Here is a 16,699-nt window from a genome sequence, read left to right as displayed (position 1 = left end):
TCAAGTCCATGCCACGCCGGGTTGCTGCACTAGGCCGGGCAAACACTTTACAGTAATAACTGTCAGTGAGTTCCTCAATACAATACGTATCCATCCATGTGGTCCACAAAATTCGTTGGTGGTACTAGTTTACCTGCCCATATATAAGGCTAGACAAGGAGAAAATTCAGTTTTTCTGAAGCTGGGTAGCTAATATGAGAGTGGTGTAATTTGGGTTTATGATCAATATCTTATAGAACTTAGTTTTATAACATTTGACGTCTTATTTTTATAGTGATGATGCTATTCTATGAGAGAGAAGAAAGATTTTAAATTTCTGTCAGAAATATGCTGTTACGTTATTGTCTTAATTTTTTTTTTACTGATATCTGATTTACAGACATTTATAGGGGTAAAAGAGTGGACTTCCACAATGGGAAAAAACTGTAAATTTATGTAAGCTATCTTACAACATGTGTGAATATATGCCCTTAGTTGTGATTATATGGCTTTGTTACCATGAGTTCAAAGTTAGATATACCTTTAATATCTACTCGTTACCTCTAATTTATGTCTGATTCATACATCGTGTTATACCTGACTGTGTGATTTTACCACTACTTTGTCTGCGTTCGTGTAACTGTTTTGTACTTGACGGTCCGATTATATTCAAGCTGAACTTTCTTACCTTACCATATTATACTGAGTTGTCTTTTATTTTCGACTGTATGTAATGGTTATACTTGACGATGTCGTTTTTACCACTATTTTATTTCTGACATTGTGTAATCGTTTTCTACCTGCATGTGTGGTTTTAATATTGTTGGTGTTTCTTACCTTGCTATGTCGTACTACGTCGTACGTAAAAGTTTATCTGTGGATGTGTTTGTTGGTGTTTTGGAAACTTGTTTTTGCATTACTGGCGTTGCTGAGGAATTCAAAATTTGTTCCACCGGTGCGCCGACAGTGGCGTTCGCATGATGACGTACATATTTACTGCTACCATTAAAAATTGTAACTTAAATATCTTCTTGTAAAGATATCTGCTTGTATTTAAAATACGTATTTTGTAATGTTTGTTACCGCATGGGCTGTTAATCACTTCATAAAAAACTGGAAAAAAGAGAGAGAAGAAAGAAAATACGTAAAATAAAGTTGCTGCTAGATGGTTCAGTTCCGATAAGCGGCCGCTAGCATGGTCTTCCTAACACTTTCCACACTGCGATGTCTTACTTAGGTGAATCCAGTTCAGCCCTGCAGTAATTCACAAGACGCGTTCAACCGGAATGTGAGCAGTCATGTGGCTGTCATAATGGATGTTACTACATAGCTTAGCGGTACCAGTTGTCATCAGTTATCTTTGTGCTGTGGCACTGTTTCGCAGTGTGCAAAGTACTCACTATACGGCTTCTGTTTTTTGGGATGGTTTGATTTTTTGGGGGTGATTTGATAATAAGTTTAGGCTCGAAACTAGTCTCAAAGTAATAAAGAAAATTAACATTGCAGCTTGAATGTTTCTCGGCAGTGTATTGCATAATCTGTCAAATTGATACATTTGTCCTCCTCCGCCATCCCTGAAAGCTTGTAACATCATAACGGATTAATCCCATATAACTTCAAAAATTAGAAGTTTGCATAAATCTATCGAAACAAGTGTGGAAAACACAGTACACATTGCGACAGCTATGACTTTATAACACGCCATCTGTGATCTTGAATCAATAAAAGAGGCTGAGGTTGCATTTCTCCACGATGTTTACCGAAATATATCAAAAACTTCACGACAGTTCACAAATGAGATGTAATGCTTCATCGCGAGCAACCGTGGAAGAGAGGGAAAATTTTAAAATGTATTTTCAACAAAATTCAATACAAATAATGAAAAATATCCGCTTAACAAATGTGTTACATGTGCTCACTTGAAGTATTAATTACTTCTGCGATCTCCCCGCGTTCACAGTACGATATAAAACGGTTATTGTACTTTTTATTTCTCTTACGCTCACTTGATACATACACTCCTGGAAATTGAAATAAGAACACCGTGAATTCATTGTCCCAGGAAGGGGAAACTTTATTGACACATTCCTGGGGTCAGATACATCACATGATCACACTGACAGAACCACAGGCACATAGACACAGGCAACAGAGCATGCACAATGCCGGCACTAGTACAGTGTATATCCACCTTTCGCAGCAATGCAGGCTGCTATTCTCCCATGGAGACGCTCGTAGAGATGCTGGATGTAGTCCTGTGGAACGGCTTGCCATGCCATTTCCACCTGGCGCCTCAGTTGGACCAGCGTTCGTGCTGGACGTGCAGACCGCGTGAGACAACGCTTCATCCAGTCCCAAACATGCTCAATGGGGGACAGATCCGGAGATCTTGCTGGCCAGGGTAGTTGACTTACACCTTCTAGAGCACGTTGGATGGCACGGGATACATGCGGACGTGCATTGTCCTGTTGGAACAGCAAGTTCCCTTGCCGGTCTAGGAATGGTAGAACGATGGGTTCGATGACGGTTTGGATGTACCGTGCACTATTCAGTGTCCTCTCGACGATCACCAGTGGTGTACGGCCAGTGTAGGAGATCGCTCCCCACACCATGATGCCGGGTGTTGGCCCTGTGTGCCTCGGTCGTATGCAGTCCTGATTGTGGCGCTCACCTGCACGGCGCCAAACACGCATACGACCATCATTGGCACCAAGGCAGAAGCGACTCTCATCGCTGAAGACGACACGTCTCCATTCGTCCCTCCATTCACGCCTGTCGCGACTCCACTGGAGGCGGGCTGCACGATGTTGGGGCGTGAACGGAAGACGGCCTAACGGTGTGCGGCACCGTAGCCCAGCTTCATGGAGACGGTTGCGAATGGTCCTCGCCGATACCCCAGGAGCAACAGTGTCCCTAATTTGCTGGGAAGTGGCGGTGCGGTCCCCTACGGCACTGCGTAGGATCCTACGGTCTTGGCGTGCATCCGTGCGTCGCTGCGGCCCGGTCCCAGGTCGACGGGCACGTGCACCTTCCGCCGACCACTGGCGACAACATCGATGTACTGTGGAGACCTCACGCCCCACGTGTTGAGCAATTTGGCGGAACGTCCACCCGGCCTCCCGCATGCCCACTATACGCCCTCGCTCAAAGTCCGTCAACTGCACATACGGTTCACGTCCACGCTGTCGCGGCATGCTACCAGTGTTAAAGACTGCGATGGAGCTCCGTATGCCACGGCAAACTGGCTGACACTGACGGCGGCGGTGCACAAATGCTGCGCAGCTAGCGCCATTCGACGGCCAACACCGCGGTTCCTGGTGTGTCCGCTGTGCCGTGCGTGTGATCATTGCTTGTACAGCCCTCTCGCAGTGTCCGGAGCAAGTATGGTGGGTCTGACACACCGGTGTCAATGTGTTCTTTTTTCCATTTCCAGGAGTGTATATGCTTCCATCTGTGAGCTAGGCGACCATGTAAAATTGGCCCTTAATGAATTCTAAATCTACATATATACTCCGCTAGCCACCAAGCGGTGTGTGGCGGAGGGCACAATTTGCACCAAAATAATTCCCCCCCCCCCTCTTTTCCACTCGCGGATCGCGCGAGAGGAAAACGACTGTCTGAACGCCTCAGCACGAGCTCTAATTTCCCTTATCTTTGAATGGCGATCGTTGCGTGATTTGAAAGTTGGTGGTAATAATATATGCTCTACATCTTCGGCGAAGATCGGATTTCGGAATTACGTGAGCAGCCCCTTTTCCGTCTAGCGCGTCGTCTATCTTCAAATGTGTCCCACTTCAAACTTTCTATGAGATTTTTAACGCTCTCGCGATGGCTAAATGTACCAGTCACGAATCTTGGCGCTCTTCTTTGGACGTTCTCAATCTCTTGAATCAGACCCAACTGGTAAGGGTGCCATACAGGCGAACAGTACTCTAATACTGGACGAACTAACGTATTGTAAGCAATTTCCTTTTTTGAAGGACTGCATCGCTTCAAAATTCTACCAATAAACCGCAATGTAGAGTTCGCCTTGCCCGTTACTTGTGTAATCTGACCATTCCATTTGAGATCATTGTGTAAAGTCTTGGGCGAAGTTCAATTTATTGACGTCACCAGAGCACATCTGTGTCAAAAAGAAAGCGAATAGTTACAACATGAAATGCCACAGAACAGTATACAAGCAATCGTCATACGTTATATCAATACTTACAAAGAAATACAACAACGAGCCATACAGCCACACCATAGAGGGAACGTAAGATACTGAAAACAGCCCTTATGTGTACGACGGTGCCAAAATGTCCATATAGACAGATAGTGGCGAGGAAAGCAACTGTCATAATCAGATGGCGTAGGTAATTAATACGGTACACAAATGATTACCAAAAAAAAGCAACAAAAGGTAGCGCAATGAACATCGATTGTGTACTATACAATTTGAAAATCACGGAGAAGCCATACAGGCATAGTATTTTAAAAATTTATCTACTGAACAGAAAGAAACATAATATAACAAAGTATAGAGATTTCATGTAGAATGTTAGCTGTTGTGTCTAGACAAGACAGCCTAGACACAATGAGAGGAAGCCGAAAGGCACGCGCTTAAACTCACGCAGGCTGGCGTGAGGTCTGAAACAGGATACGTAATGAATGCTATAAAGAAAAGTACGTAGCTTCTGGAATACTTAACTTTAATCCACATTTGTAGAACATCGCTCTTGATGATACATTAATAGAATCTCAATATCAATGGAATACGGCGCCTTGCTAGGTCGTAGCAAAAGTAGCTGAAGGCTATGCTAACTATCGTCTCAGCAAATGAGAGCGTAATTCTCAGTGAACCATGGCTAGCAACGTCGGCTGTACAACTGGGGCTGAGTGCTAGGATCTGTCTCTAGACCTGCCGTGTGGCGGCGCTCGGTCTGCAATTACTGACAGTGGCGACACGCGGGTCCGTCGTATACTAGCGGACCGCGGCCGATTTAAAAGCTACCACCTAGCAAGTGTGGTGTCTGGCGGTGACACCACATTAGCTACAACAGCTACTAAATATAGAGCAGGTATCAATAAGACCTAAATTATAACAACGTGCAAGATATAAAACACAGAAATAATGTGACATGTCCATAAACGATTACAATGTGAGCGTAGAATGTGACATAGATTCATACAAATTACCTGATACCTGTTCTGTGTTTTGTGGCTAAATTGCGAAAAAAAGGCCTCAGCTCCAAAGATTGTGTGAGCTGTAAGATGGGTTAATGATGTCACACTGGCACCATACATCACCGCAATTCTGTCCAACGCCACCGTCGACGCGTCACACGGTGAGGAGGTCGTCACAATCCCCCTTACCCACACTTCACCCCTTCTCTTGACGTCTATGCGATGGAGATCACAACCGCGACACCCGGCGTTGAAATCACGCAGTGTTCTCATGGATGGCCGAGAAAAACATTTCAGACACATCGCTGTTTTTGCTCTCTTGTTCAGGTTGGAACGACTAGAGACCGTTCAATACCATTCAGTGAAATCCGAACGCGATCCGAAGCAGGAAAGGGTACTTGTGCTTTTTCAGCCCTCCTGTTTTCCTCTCTCCTGTAGCGTGATCGACCGGGAGTGTAACATTAAAATATGCGTGAATAAAACGGCAAAGGGTCCCTCCAAGACCCGACATTTCTCTGTGCTACCCACGCGCCTTTGCGGAGCGCACCAGAAATGTACCTTCAGAAGCTTCGACATCAAGGCTGCTGCTCTAGCGCCTGAAAGAAGGCAACCGCAGCCAAGGAGTGTCGAAGCGGTTGCCTAATCTTCAGACGCTAGAGCAGACGCTAGGTTGATTTCGTGTCGAAATATCTGGAGGTAAATTTCTAACGTGCTCAACTAATGTGCGTCTGTGGCACCGAGGATGTCGCCGAACTGCAGGATCTTTGAGTTACCCTTTGCTGTTTTATTCACGCACGTGTTAATGTTGCACTCCCACGTGATCACGCCATGGGAGGGCTGAAAAAGCAAAAGTACGCTTTCCTGTTCCAGAACATCCTCAAATTTCGTTGAGTATTTTTGAAAGGTCCCAATGGTTCCAAGCTGTAAATAGCGGTCGCGTTGCAATAGCTTTCAAAGAGGATGGAGATTCAAAACGTCCTTACCGATGGGTTGAAACGTCCTGGGCTGTCGGCAGCGTCAAACGTTGCTCATCGCACTGCGAGCTGTCGTTTTCAACCACGGAATGTGTGAGAATCAAAGCCCCAGGGAATGAGGTGGTTTCACTGACGGCCTTTATGCCATTCCCTGAGACCCATTCGTGTCGATTCTGTGTGACGGTGCTTCCGAAACGCTTTCCTCTGTTACTCATTAAAAAGCAGCGTGATTTCAATGCTGGGTGTCGTGGTTCTGACCTCCATCGCAGAGACGTCAAAAAAAATGGGGTGAAACGTGGCTAAGAGGGGCTGTGGCGACCGTCCAATCGTGTGACACTTCCACGATAGCGTTAAGCAGAATTTTGGTGAAATTTGGTGCCAGTGTAACATCAGTATGCCATCTTACAACTCACATGAACTTCCGAGCTGTGACCTTTTTTCCGCATGTGTCTACACCATACTGTTTGAAGCTTCACTGAGCCCGAGTGTGATATCGCAGGGATCCATATTTTTTCACCACTACAGACGAAGTTTGTAGGCACCCTTCAGCCAAATTCCAAACTTATGCGTCGCAATGGGAGAAAATTAAGTTGTTTTGAAAAAGTAATCCTTTAAATCTGCTAAGCAGTGGATTTTCTTTCTCAGAAGTAAAAGTAAGTTTTGAATTGCATTTGAATAACCGTGGTCCATAGGCACTTTATGATAAAAATGAATGTTCCTGGTTAATCTCTTTACGCTCTTGCAACATAGTGCCGCACTGCCCGCTGAGCGCCTAGCGAGTCGGTGACGCAACTCGCCCGACTTGGCTCGGCGCCAGGCCGTCGCACCAGGGTATGCGCTCTACTAGTGCTACTAAAGCGCGAGAACAGGATTACTCCCTCCGGCTGGTGCCTGCAGCGTCTAAGTCCGTTATCAGCGCGTTATGTAATCAAGGTCACTCGCTACTAATCCTTTCATATAATTTGCAATGCCGCACTCAGCTTAAGAAATTGTGGTCTCAGAATGAGAGGAGAGCTTCTGTGAAGTTTGGAAAAATGGTTCAAATGGCTCTGGGCACTATGGGACTTAACATCTATGGCCATCAGTCCCCTATAACTTAGAACTACTTAAACCTAACTAACCTAAGGATAACACACAACACCCAGTCATCACGAGGCAGAGAAAATCCCTGACCCCGCCGGGAATCGAACCCGGGAACCCGGGCACGGGAAGCGAGAACGCTACCGCACGACCACGAGCTGCGGACGTGAAGTTTGGAAGGTAGGAGACGAGGCACTGGCGGAATTGAAACTGTGAGGAAATGTCGTGAGTCGTGCTTGGGTTCCTCAGTTGGTAGAGCTCTTGGCCGCGATCGATAAAGGTCGAGACTCAGTCCGGCACACAGTTTTAATCTGCCAGGAGCTTTCAATTGTGATCTCTTTGATTTAATATGTAAATGCCACACTCACATCCAATTTAATAATATATTGTAAAATTTCTGACACTACAACTGCCAGTACTGTTTCTGTTAATCTAAATGGACACTTCATTCAGTGGGTGATACAGACGTGTAACCTTTGACAGCAGTCGGCATGCAAGATGAGTGCAGTGTGTGCGATTAACTCTTGCCATCGCTGTTTCGCCGGCGTGCCAGGTTTTCTTCGCACACCCCAAGTTGACACTCGACGCGATGGCTGGTGGTAGCGACCGTTAAGACATTTCCCATTTGCGATAGCTTCCATCAATCACAGCGCCGATTGTCAGCTTGAAGTGTGTGAACAGTAATGAGTTCACTTTGTCGGGTGATATAACACTACTTAGTTTTCGTGCTAGAAGTTTCAAATTTAGTAACCTACAATATGCTTCGGGACAACTGCATTGTGCAGTATATTTTTTATAACATGCTTTTTGAGTTGAATTCAGAATGTTGTCGCTATTCACTCAGCACCTCTGTTACCTCACTTTGTTAGACGTCTTACGTTTCAATAACTGTATGTGACATGATCTAAACAACAAATAAGACATGTGTTTACGAATGGTTTACAGGTAGTGTAGGAATCACCCTTAATATGGGAGGTCCTGAGCCAGCTTCTAATTCGACAGAGGATGCAGAAGCTAGCGAGAGAGGCCGCCAGTTCCAGGTGAGTACTGAGCTCTGAGATGGGCTAGATAGCCTGTTCATCCCGCTGCTGAAGTTGTAATTACGTCTACTGTCACAAGGAGATTTATCCATGTTGGTCTTGACTTGTTCAATTCTAAGAAATTGTTGTATTTTGAACCTAGAACTATACAGTTTGAAAGTTGACTGTAGAAATACCTGTAAATAAACCCGCCTTGTCCTGCTGTCACTTAATTTATTTATCCCACACGCGTTTCGCCTTTTTATTATTCTAAGGCATAATCAGTGGGATCTATAACGATACAGTTTTGTTAGTTTTAGATTATTAAACAGTTCACGGCGCGATTTTTTATGTAGAAAGTAATTAATAATAAATGAAAAGCACCAGTTTGCTTTTGTTTTACAATATTGTAGAACAAAAGCAAACTGGTGCTTTTCATTTATTATTATAATGTTGTTCTACCAAGAACCGACGGAAGATTCTGTTAATATGATAAAAAGTAATTACTTACGATTTGCTGATCTGCGTTTCTTCTCATCTGGTCTCGAGGTCGCACTACCACTTTATTACTGACATACAAGCACAACTTTAAGTTCTGACCTTCTTCACACTGTAGACCATGTTTCTCCATATTTTTTGTGGTTACTATTGTTCTTGGGCTACTCGATATAACTATTTCGTCAGACACTGCTGTTCACGACGTAAATATTGCAACTCCATCATGTGTTTCCTCCTCTTTGGCATATTTACCTACTTGTTGCCAACCCAACGAAGCATATTTTCAAGACTAATTTTTTTTGGGGGGGGGGGGTGGGAGGTTGGTGTTTTGAATTGTATGGTGTTGTACTAGTTGTTAGAGAGTGGTTGAAAGCTTTGGTGACAGCTGATTTGACTTTTCGTTTCAATACTCTGTGGAGGGGTTCATTGAGAAGTTGTTGGGCGGTATGATTATTATATTGGATAGTGTTATTATATTAATCCTCTTTGGGAGCCTTATTCTATTATTTTATCTGTTAGTGTAAATAATGAATTGCTTAGCATGTGTACTTGACCATTCAACAGCGTGTGCCTCTCTGCTTTGGTTTTCTGTATATGGTAATTTTCTTGCAGGGTTAGGAGGTGTTTTTATTGTTGATTCTTAGACGATGTGAAAATAAATACAATCCATTAACCCCTCCACAGAATACTGAAACGAAAAGTCGAATCAGCTGTCACCAAAGCTTTCAACCACTCTCTAACGACTAGTAAAGCACCATACAATTCAAAACACCAACCTCCCCCAACCCCAAGAAAAAATTGGTCTTGAACATACACTTCGTTAGGTTGGTAACAAGTAGGTAAACATGCCAAAGAGGAGGAAACAAGTTATGGAGTCGCAATATTTACGTTGTGAAAAGCAGTGTGCAACGAAATAGTTACATAGAGTGGCAAAAGAACTATAGTAACCAAAAAAGGAGAAACATGGTGAACAGGGTGGCAAAAGAACAGAATGGCAGAAGAACAACAGTAACCACAAAAAAGAAGGAGAAATATGGGGAACAGTGTGAAGAAGGTCAAAACGCAAAGTTGTGCTTTTATGTCAGTAATAAAGTGGTAGTGCTACCTCCAGACCAGATGAGAAGAAACGCAGGTCAGGAAACCGTAAGTAATTACTTCTTTACATGAAAACTCGGGCCATGAACTGTTTAATAATCTAAAACTAACAAAACCGTATCGTTATAGATCCCACTGATGACGCCTTAGAACAAGAAAAAGGCGAAACGTGTCTGGGGTAAATAAATTAAATGGCAGCAGGAAAAGGCGGTTTTATTTACAAAACAAATATTTCTTTGCTTGCTGCTGAGGGTGGCCCGCAAACAAATTTGGATTTCTTACAAGTTTAGTGGTTCGGCGCTTACACACGACCTGAAGTGTTCTGTAAGGCCGTAACTGCACTGCGAAGTGAACAACGTCTGTCAGTATGGACTATCCTTTTGCCTCCACGCATTCAGACTTCCTTACCTGACCGCCGCCCGGGGTAAAATAAACTTCTGGAAAAAAATTTGTGGTAAGTTCCTATGGGTCCAAGCTGCTAAGGTCATCGGTCCCTAGGCTTACACACTACTTAAATAACTAAACTAACTTACGGTAAGGACAACACACACACCCATGCCCGAGGGAGGACTCGAACCTCCGACAGGGGCAGCCGCGCGAACCGTAACAAGGCTCCTAGACCGGCCGGCTACCCCGCGCGTCCAAAATAAACTTTAATGGCTAGCTTTTGCCATGAGTACTACCCAACCTAAAGCATACGACTTGTAATAGTTATAATCACTAGTCTGCAAATGAAGTACTGATCTAATGTTGTTCAGTACACCGTCCTCAGTCACCAACAGAAATATCTGCACTCCCTGTACACAGTGCTTGACAGAGAAAGATACTGGTCTGTTCATCGCAGGTGGGCATCTTCGCTCAACCTATCTTCAGTGCAGAAGGAGACTACCCGGCTGTGGTGAGGCAGAGGGTGGACGCCAACAGCGCAGCAGAGGGGAGACCGCGGTCCAGGCTGCCGACCTTCACACAGGAAGAGGTCCAGTACATCAGGGGTGAGTGGATTAGCGATAGACATCACCAGCGACTATAGGCGGGCTGAGCACTGTTACGGGATGCACAAAATATAAAGTGTGTCCAAATTAAAAGGAGACTACAGTTACGAGTAAAAAAATTTTTATAAGAATATTAGAATTACAGTTCATGTGGAGCGGTACAACTATACATAACTGTCATTGACACTAACCCACCGATTTCGGCGTGTAGGAAGGGGGTGGGTGGCTTCAGTGCAGATATTCTTGGGTTGCTGACGGATCCGGCTTTCTACAGTGCCCTGCACTTCGTATAATCCACAATGTTTCACACAAGCGTCCCCAGTAACTGGCAAACATGAAGTACTCTCACTATTTTACGTTTGTGGGACATTTCAATTCAACAGGGCAGGTTCAGTGGATGGGTGCATGGGTGGGTGAGTGGATTTAAAGTTGTTGCGCGCCAAACAGCGTGGTCATCAGTGCCCTTTTTCAAAATAGTGGTACAAATGTATGTTTAAAATGAAAAGCAAAGGCTACATAACTGCAACCACAGTAATAAATTCATATGTAATCTGCAGTTCATCTCTTTACGCCGTCGTCTTAATTAAGTAGTATCAATAAAACAGGGGATTGCATAAATATGGCTGCCTGGCCGCGGAACTAATAGGATGAACCAGCCAGCCACAAACACAACAAAATCTTCTTCCAGTTAAACTGAATAGAGTTCAAATGTTCAAATGTGTGTGAAATCTTATGGGACTTAACTGCTAAGGTCATCAGTCCCTAAGCTTACACACTACTTAACCTACATTATCCTAAGGACAAACGCACACACCCATGCACGATGGAGGACTCGAACCTCCGCCGGGACCAGCCGCACAGCTGAATAGGAGTCCAAACGACACAAAAAATATCAACAGTTTTCTTGTTATTGCCTCGGCATCCCCACGGGAGACCAAAAGCTTCCCTCCGATCAGCATACAGAACACACGACGTTAAAACAAGATGACCTGTGAGTGTGACCCCACAAACACTGCATTCGGTTGGGTCATGGCACCACGAAACATACGCATGTGTCACTGGACAGTGTCCGATACGAAGGTGAGTGAGGACCACTTACCACAGTTTTAAAAGTGGTGTTTTGAGTCAAGGGTGAGTTTAGGACGGGGGAGGAGGGCATGTGCTCCCTCCTCCCTCCCCACCTAGATAGTTCGAGAGAGAGGGGGGAGGGAACACACACAGAGAGAGAGAGAGAGAGAGAGGCGGGGGGGGGGGGGGGAGGGTTCTTTGATAGCAATTTTTACTTATGAGCAGCACGTAATTTTGAGTTTAAAAGGTGAAGAAAGCCTGGTATTTGTTGTTGTTGTTGTTCAGTCTTGATACTGGTTTGATGCAGCTCTCCATGCTACTCTATCCTTTGCAAGCTTCTTCATCTCCCAGTACTTACTGCAACCTACATCCTTCTTAATCTGCTTAGTGTATTCATCTCTTAGTCTCCCTCTACGATTTTTACCCTCCACGCTGCCCTCCAATGCTAAATTTGTGATCCCTTGATGCCTCGGAACATGTCCTACCAACCGGTCCCTTCTTCATATCAAGTTGTGCCACAAACTCCTCCTAATTCTATTGAATTAGTTATGTGATCTACCCATCTTGACATTTAGCCAAAGTCCTCTTGTTGGTGAATAGTACCTCGTGTCCTGCTTGGCGTTTTTATTGGGAATCAGCGTATTTCAGTCATGACATAGCACTTCGCTTCTTGCTGAAGGACACAGTGAGTAATCCATAAGGCACCTATATTATAAATGTGAAAGTCTGTCTGTCGCATTTTAACGGCAGAACACTGAATCGAATTTGATGTGGTATAGAGATAGCTTGAATCACGAGATAGAACATAGGCTACCTAAAAAAAAGAAAATCGGTGGACAGAGGTGATGAGAGTCGATCATAGTAAATCAAGGCATTGCGCAGGTAATAAGAGCTACGTCAGACTGGAAAGTATGAAATTGTAGAAGACCTACTCCAAAGTCCGCGAGAGCATATGTTTAGCGTTTACGGTTCAGGCATAACAATTTTTGTCCTTTGATTGCACTTGGCGCAGCGATTCCGAAAGACATCACAATAATGGTGATTGTGGGTGAATCGTAGAAGATAAAAATGTGTTCTTGGCGAATTTTTGTGGAGATTTTTGAGATCTATATTGTAGTATGGCATCAAATTAGGTTTGAACTACATATTGATTAGGCGGCGCGCTGGTGTAGACAAACTCTTCATATAGCAGATTACCTTCAAACGGCTGAACAAACTTTCATCAAATAGATGTCACGACTATTGTGATTAAACTAGGCTTCAAGTAAATAAAACATCTGCATTGAAATCGACGCATTCGTGCCGGTATTCTGATGCCATTGACATATAAACACTTATAGCATCTGACTTAGTTCGTTGGGGCAACGGATGGGACGGGGCACATTGCGATCTGTGCTTCTGCGATATTGCCTCACCATAACAATACTACCGCTACGCGGACGAATCCGGGAGTAAAAGCTAACTGAATATATAAGTAAACAGACGCTTTTACTAACCGATGGAGAACTTTCGTAAAAGCTTACACGTGGCACTCTGTTTACGTGGCAGTTCACCTACGCTTTAAACACACCAACAGACCGAATTTTCTGACACAGTCTGTAGAAAAGAATATGTTAGTGTTCACACTTTTTCTCGATCATTTGTTAAATGAAATGTCAATAAGACTCCCTACGACTCAGCTGCAAAGAATCGAACATCTGTAGCAAAACTTCAGTGATAAAGATATAGCACTTGTTTTCCAAAGTGCTGAACCATACAAAGAAATTCTCCCTTGTTCCTTAGCATGGAAGGGAGTGCTACAAATTTGGCAACAAATGGACGAAAACATGGAAAAGTTTCCCAGTAGAGGCCTATAAAAGCGCAACGGTGCTGCCAAATATCAGATCCTGAGTCAGTTGTTCTTCATATTTCCTGTAACAACCTACACTATGGAGAGATCTTTCTTATGCCGTGTGAAGTGATATCTTCTCAGCAAGATGATAGAAGATCGTTGAAACGGACTGGCAGTGATGCATTTCCATCAAGGTATTGCATCAATGAAGAACGCTGATGAAGGGTATCTTCTGTAGGAAACTTTCTTTGCATCATATGTAATAATAATGTGATAAAATTATGACTGCGGTAAAATCATATTTTTAACTTTAGTATCTCTCTCTCTCTCTCTCTCTCTCTCTCTGTGTGTGTGTGTGTGTCTTTATTTTAAAATTAGACTCACGAACCCTTTAAGGACTTCTTCACGCTTCTAATCCATGTGCCCCCGATCCCCCTGCAGAGAAAAATTCTGTTTCTGCCCCTGTTTTGGCTACTGCATCATCTGATTCAAATAAGCGCAAGTCAGTGAACGGTCACATCTCTGCTTTTGCCTGCACTTCATCCACTGGCTAGTGAACAATAGCGAGTGTTTCTATTCAGTTACATTACTGGTAACAATGTAATTATGTTGCCATCACTTTCTTTTTCTGAAGTTAAAATAATCACTAATCCTTGAGAAAAGGGATCTTCCCTAGACCAGGCTAGTGAGTATCCACAAAAGATAGTGTTACACATCTGGTGACACTGATTGTTCCCCAGAGGAATCTGGGTCGCCATGTTGGCGCTGGGCTGAGATTCTATGCAGTTACACGCAAATTGTTCAAAAAAAATGGCTCTGAACACTATGGGACTTAACATCTATGGTCATCAGTCCCCTAGAACTTAGAACTACTTAAACCTAACTAACCTAAGGACATCACACACATCCATGCCCGAGGCAGGATTCGAACCTGCGACCGCAGCAGTCGCGCGGCTCCGGACTGAGCGCCTAGAACCGCTAGACCACCGCGGCCGGCGCAAATTGTTCCTATTTTGTTATTGATGATTTCGTACTAACTACTCCTCTAGACTACCAAATATTCATATGAGAATTATCAAGCTGTAGTTGTAAGTAGAGATAGCTACGTTAAATACTACTGTACTAGCAATTGAATATGACGCAGTCGGTCAGCGTAATTTTCAATTTCATTCCGTCAGCTGTCGACACACAGAATATGTCCCAGCTGCTGTGTTTTGGGTTTCCTGACTCGTGAATTTCACCTCATGCTCAACTTGGTCAACCACCTTTTTCCCTGTTGTTACTTTTCGTTCTTTTTGTGTTAACAGCAGCATTACAAAGTGAAAAGCTCATCCGCAGAATGATTTTCGCCTTTATAGAAGAATCATTTTCAACTGTCATACTGCTGTCAATACGAGTACTGTAGATAATACTTTTTCAGTATGTAATAATAAAGCAGTTTTATTGACAATTACATGTTCTAAAAATTACTTTGAGCCTTTCTGTACGTTTGTTAGGGCCTTTTACTTCCAAAATTACTTATTACATTGTACGATCTCAGGTGCCATGCGCATGATACGGTGAATAGTTATCGCGTACTGCTGTGCGCAGATAACGATATATAACGTTCAGCGAACATCTAAAATTCTTCGTACTGTGTTTTGCAGGTGTATATTTCAGGTATAACAATCACGATAAAAAAGGAATTTAAATACAACGAAAAATGGCAGAAATCGTTATATAAAAAAAGAAAGGAAAGAATTTTATTGAAAGCATTTTTAAGACAACGGCTCTTTCATTGCCTTTCACGTATTTGCACATCTGCTCAGAAAGACACAAACGTGGTTTCTGCAGCAGCCTCAGAATAACAAACCTGCTACTTCGATAAGATGAAACTCAATTTTATCCTCCTTTTTCCGAAAATACTTTACCACATCAACCAAAGTCATTTGCAAGTGGGCGATAGCGCCATGAAAGTTTCTAGTAGCCTCTCAGTGTTCTGTGTAATAGCATTGAAACGACTACACTTATGTCAACCGGATGGCAATTTACTTTTTTCTACCCGAGTTACGCTGTTCGCGGTATTCTTACACTACACTGTTATTAAAAAACTCTCATACACGTTTGATTTATTAATACCTTCTTTTTGGATATATCCTCTCTCACTACTCAAGAATTCTCACTTTTCTAGAACGTAAAGTCCTTATCATGTTTAAATTTTTCTGTCGGGTAGCTGTCACTGCTGTGCATCGGATTCATGTGCAAGAAAATAGTTACGAAACTAACAATCTCGTCCAGCTCCGCATACAACCGTAGTAGCTGGCGTAGTATAAATTTATTATTCTGTCCAGACTATCAATCATAGTAGTAATATCTGTTAGCTATCATTTTTAGCTATAATAATAGTAGTTTAGATCAATGATAGTTACATATCTGCTACCATGAACTAATTCTGTACTTTGTTTTTATCTCTTCATGTTACATTACGAAGTTGTGTGAATGTATTTGAAAGATCTCCGACGAATAACTATGTTGCAGGGTCGGCAGACTTTATCGGGCTAAACCACTACAGCACGGAGTTCGTGACGTCAGGTGTGAGTGGCATATCGCCGTCTAAAAGCCGCGACTCCGGCGTCGTCAGTTCTCGAAACGAGGTGAGCTGCTGCAGTCGCCGGAGCCTGTGACAACAGTCAGATAGTCGACAACACTAAATCAAAATATTTCGTCAAATGTAACACACAATCAGAAAAAAATGAGCAGATGTCTTAGGATGGGTGGATTGATGGGTTGAAGGGATCAAATTACGTGGTCATAGATCCCTCAATCCATTGTGCATCAAGCACGGAATAGTACCCAAAGAGGAAGAACGTAAAAGACTAATCCCAATGAACGCGACTGTATCCAAGAATCAAGAAGATCAAGAGACAGAAGCAAGAAGAGGCGTGAGCCGGACAAAAGGGTGAATGCGGGGAAGCTGCTCCGCCCAGAACGCAGCTGGAAGCCCCTGGGACATGGTGC

General features: G+C 43.5%; 1 protein-coding gene across 1 annotated transcript in view; it reads left to right on the top strand.

Moving 5' to 3' along the window:
* LOC126095354 (myrosinase 1-like) overlaps nucleotides 1–16,699 on the top strand; it is an 85,874-nt gene that overhangs the window by 39,425 nt on the left and 29,750 nt on the right. Inside the window, exons 6-8 of the mRNA XM_049910162.1 lie at nucleotides 8,145–8,239; nucleotides 10,656–10,803; nucleotides 16,220–16,335. Of these exons, the coding sequence (XP_049766119.1) occupies nucleotides 8,145–8,239; nucleotides 10,656–10,803; nucleotides 16,220–16,335 (359 nt within the window). The remainder of the gene's footprint in view (nucleotides 1–8,144; nucleotides 8,240–10,655; nucleotides 10,804–16,219; nucleotides 16,336–16,699) is intronic.

The sequence above is a fragment of the Schistocerca cancellata genome, chromosome 8 (assembly GCF_023864275.1).
Source record: "Schistocerca cancellata isolate TAMUIC-IGC-003103 chromosome 8, iqSchCanc2.1, whole genome shotgun sequence".
In the NCBI taxonomy this organism is placed as follows: domain Eukaryota; kingdom Metazoa; phylum Arthropoda; class Insecta; order Orthoptera; family Acrididae; genus Schistocerca; species Schistocerca cancellata.
This window is presented reverse-complemented; position numbering and strand designations above follow the sequence as displayed.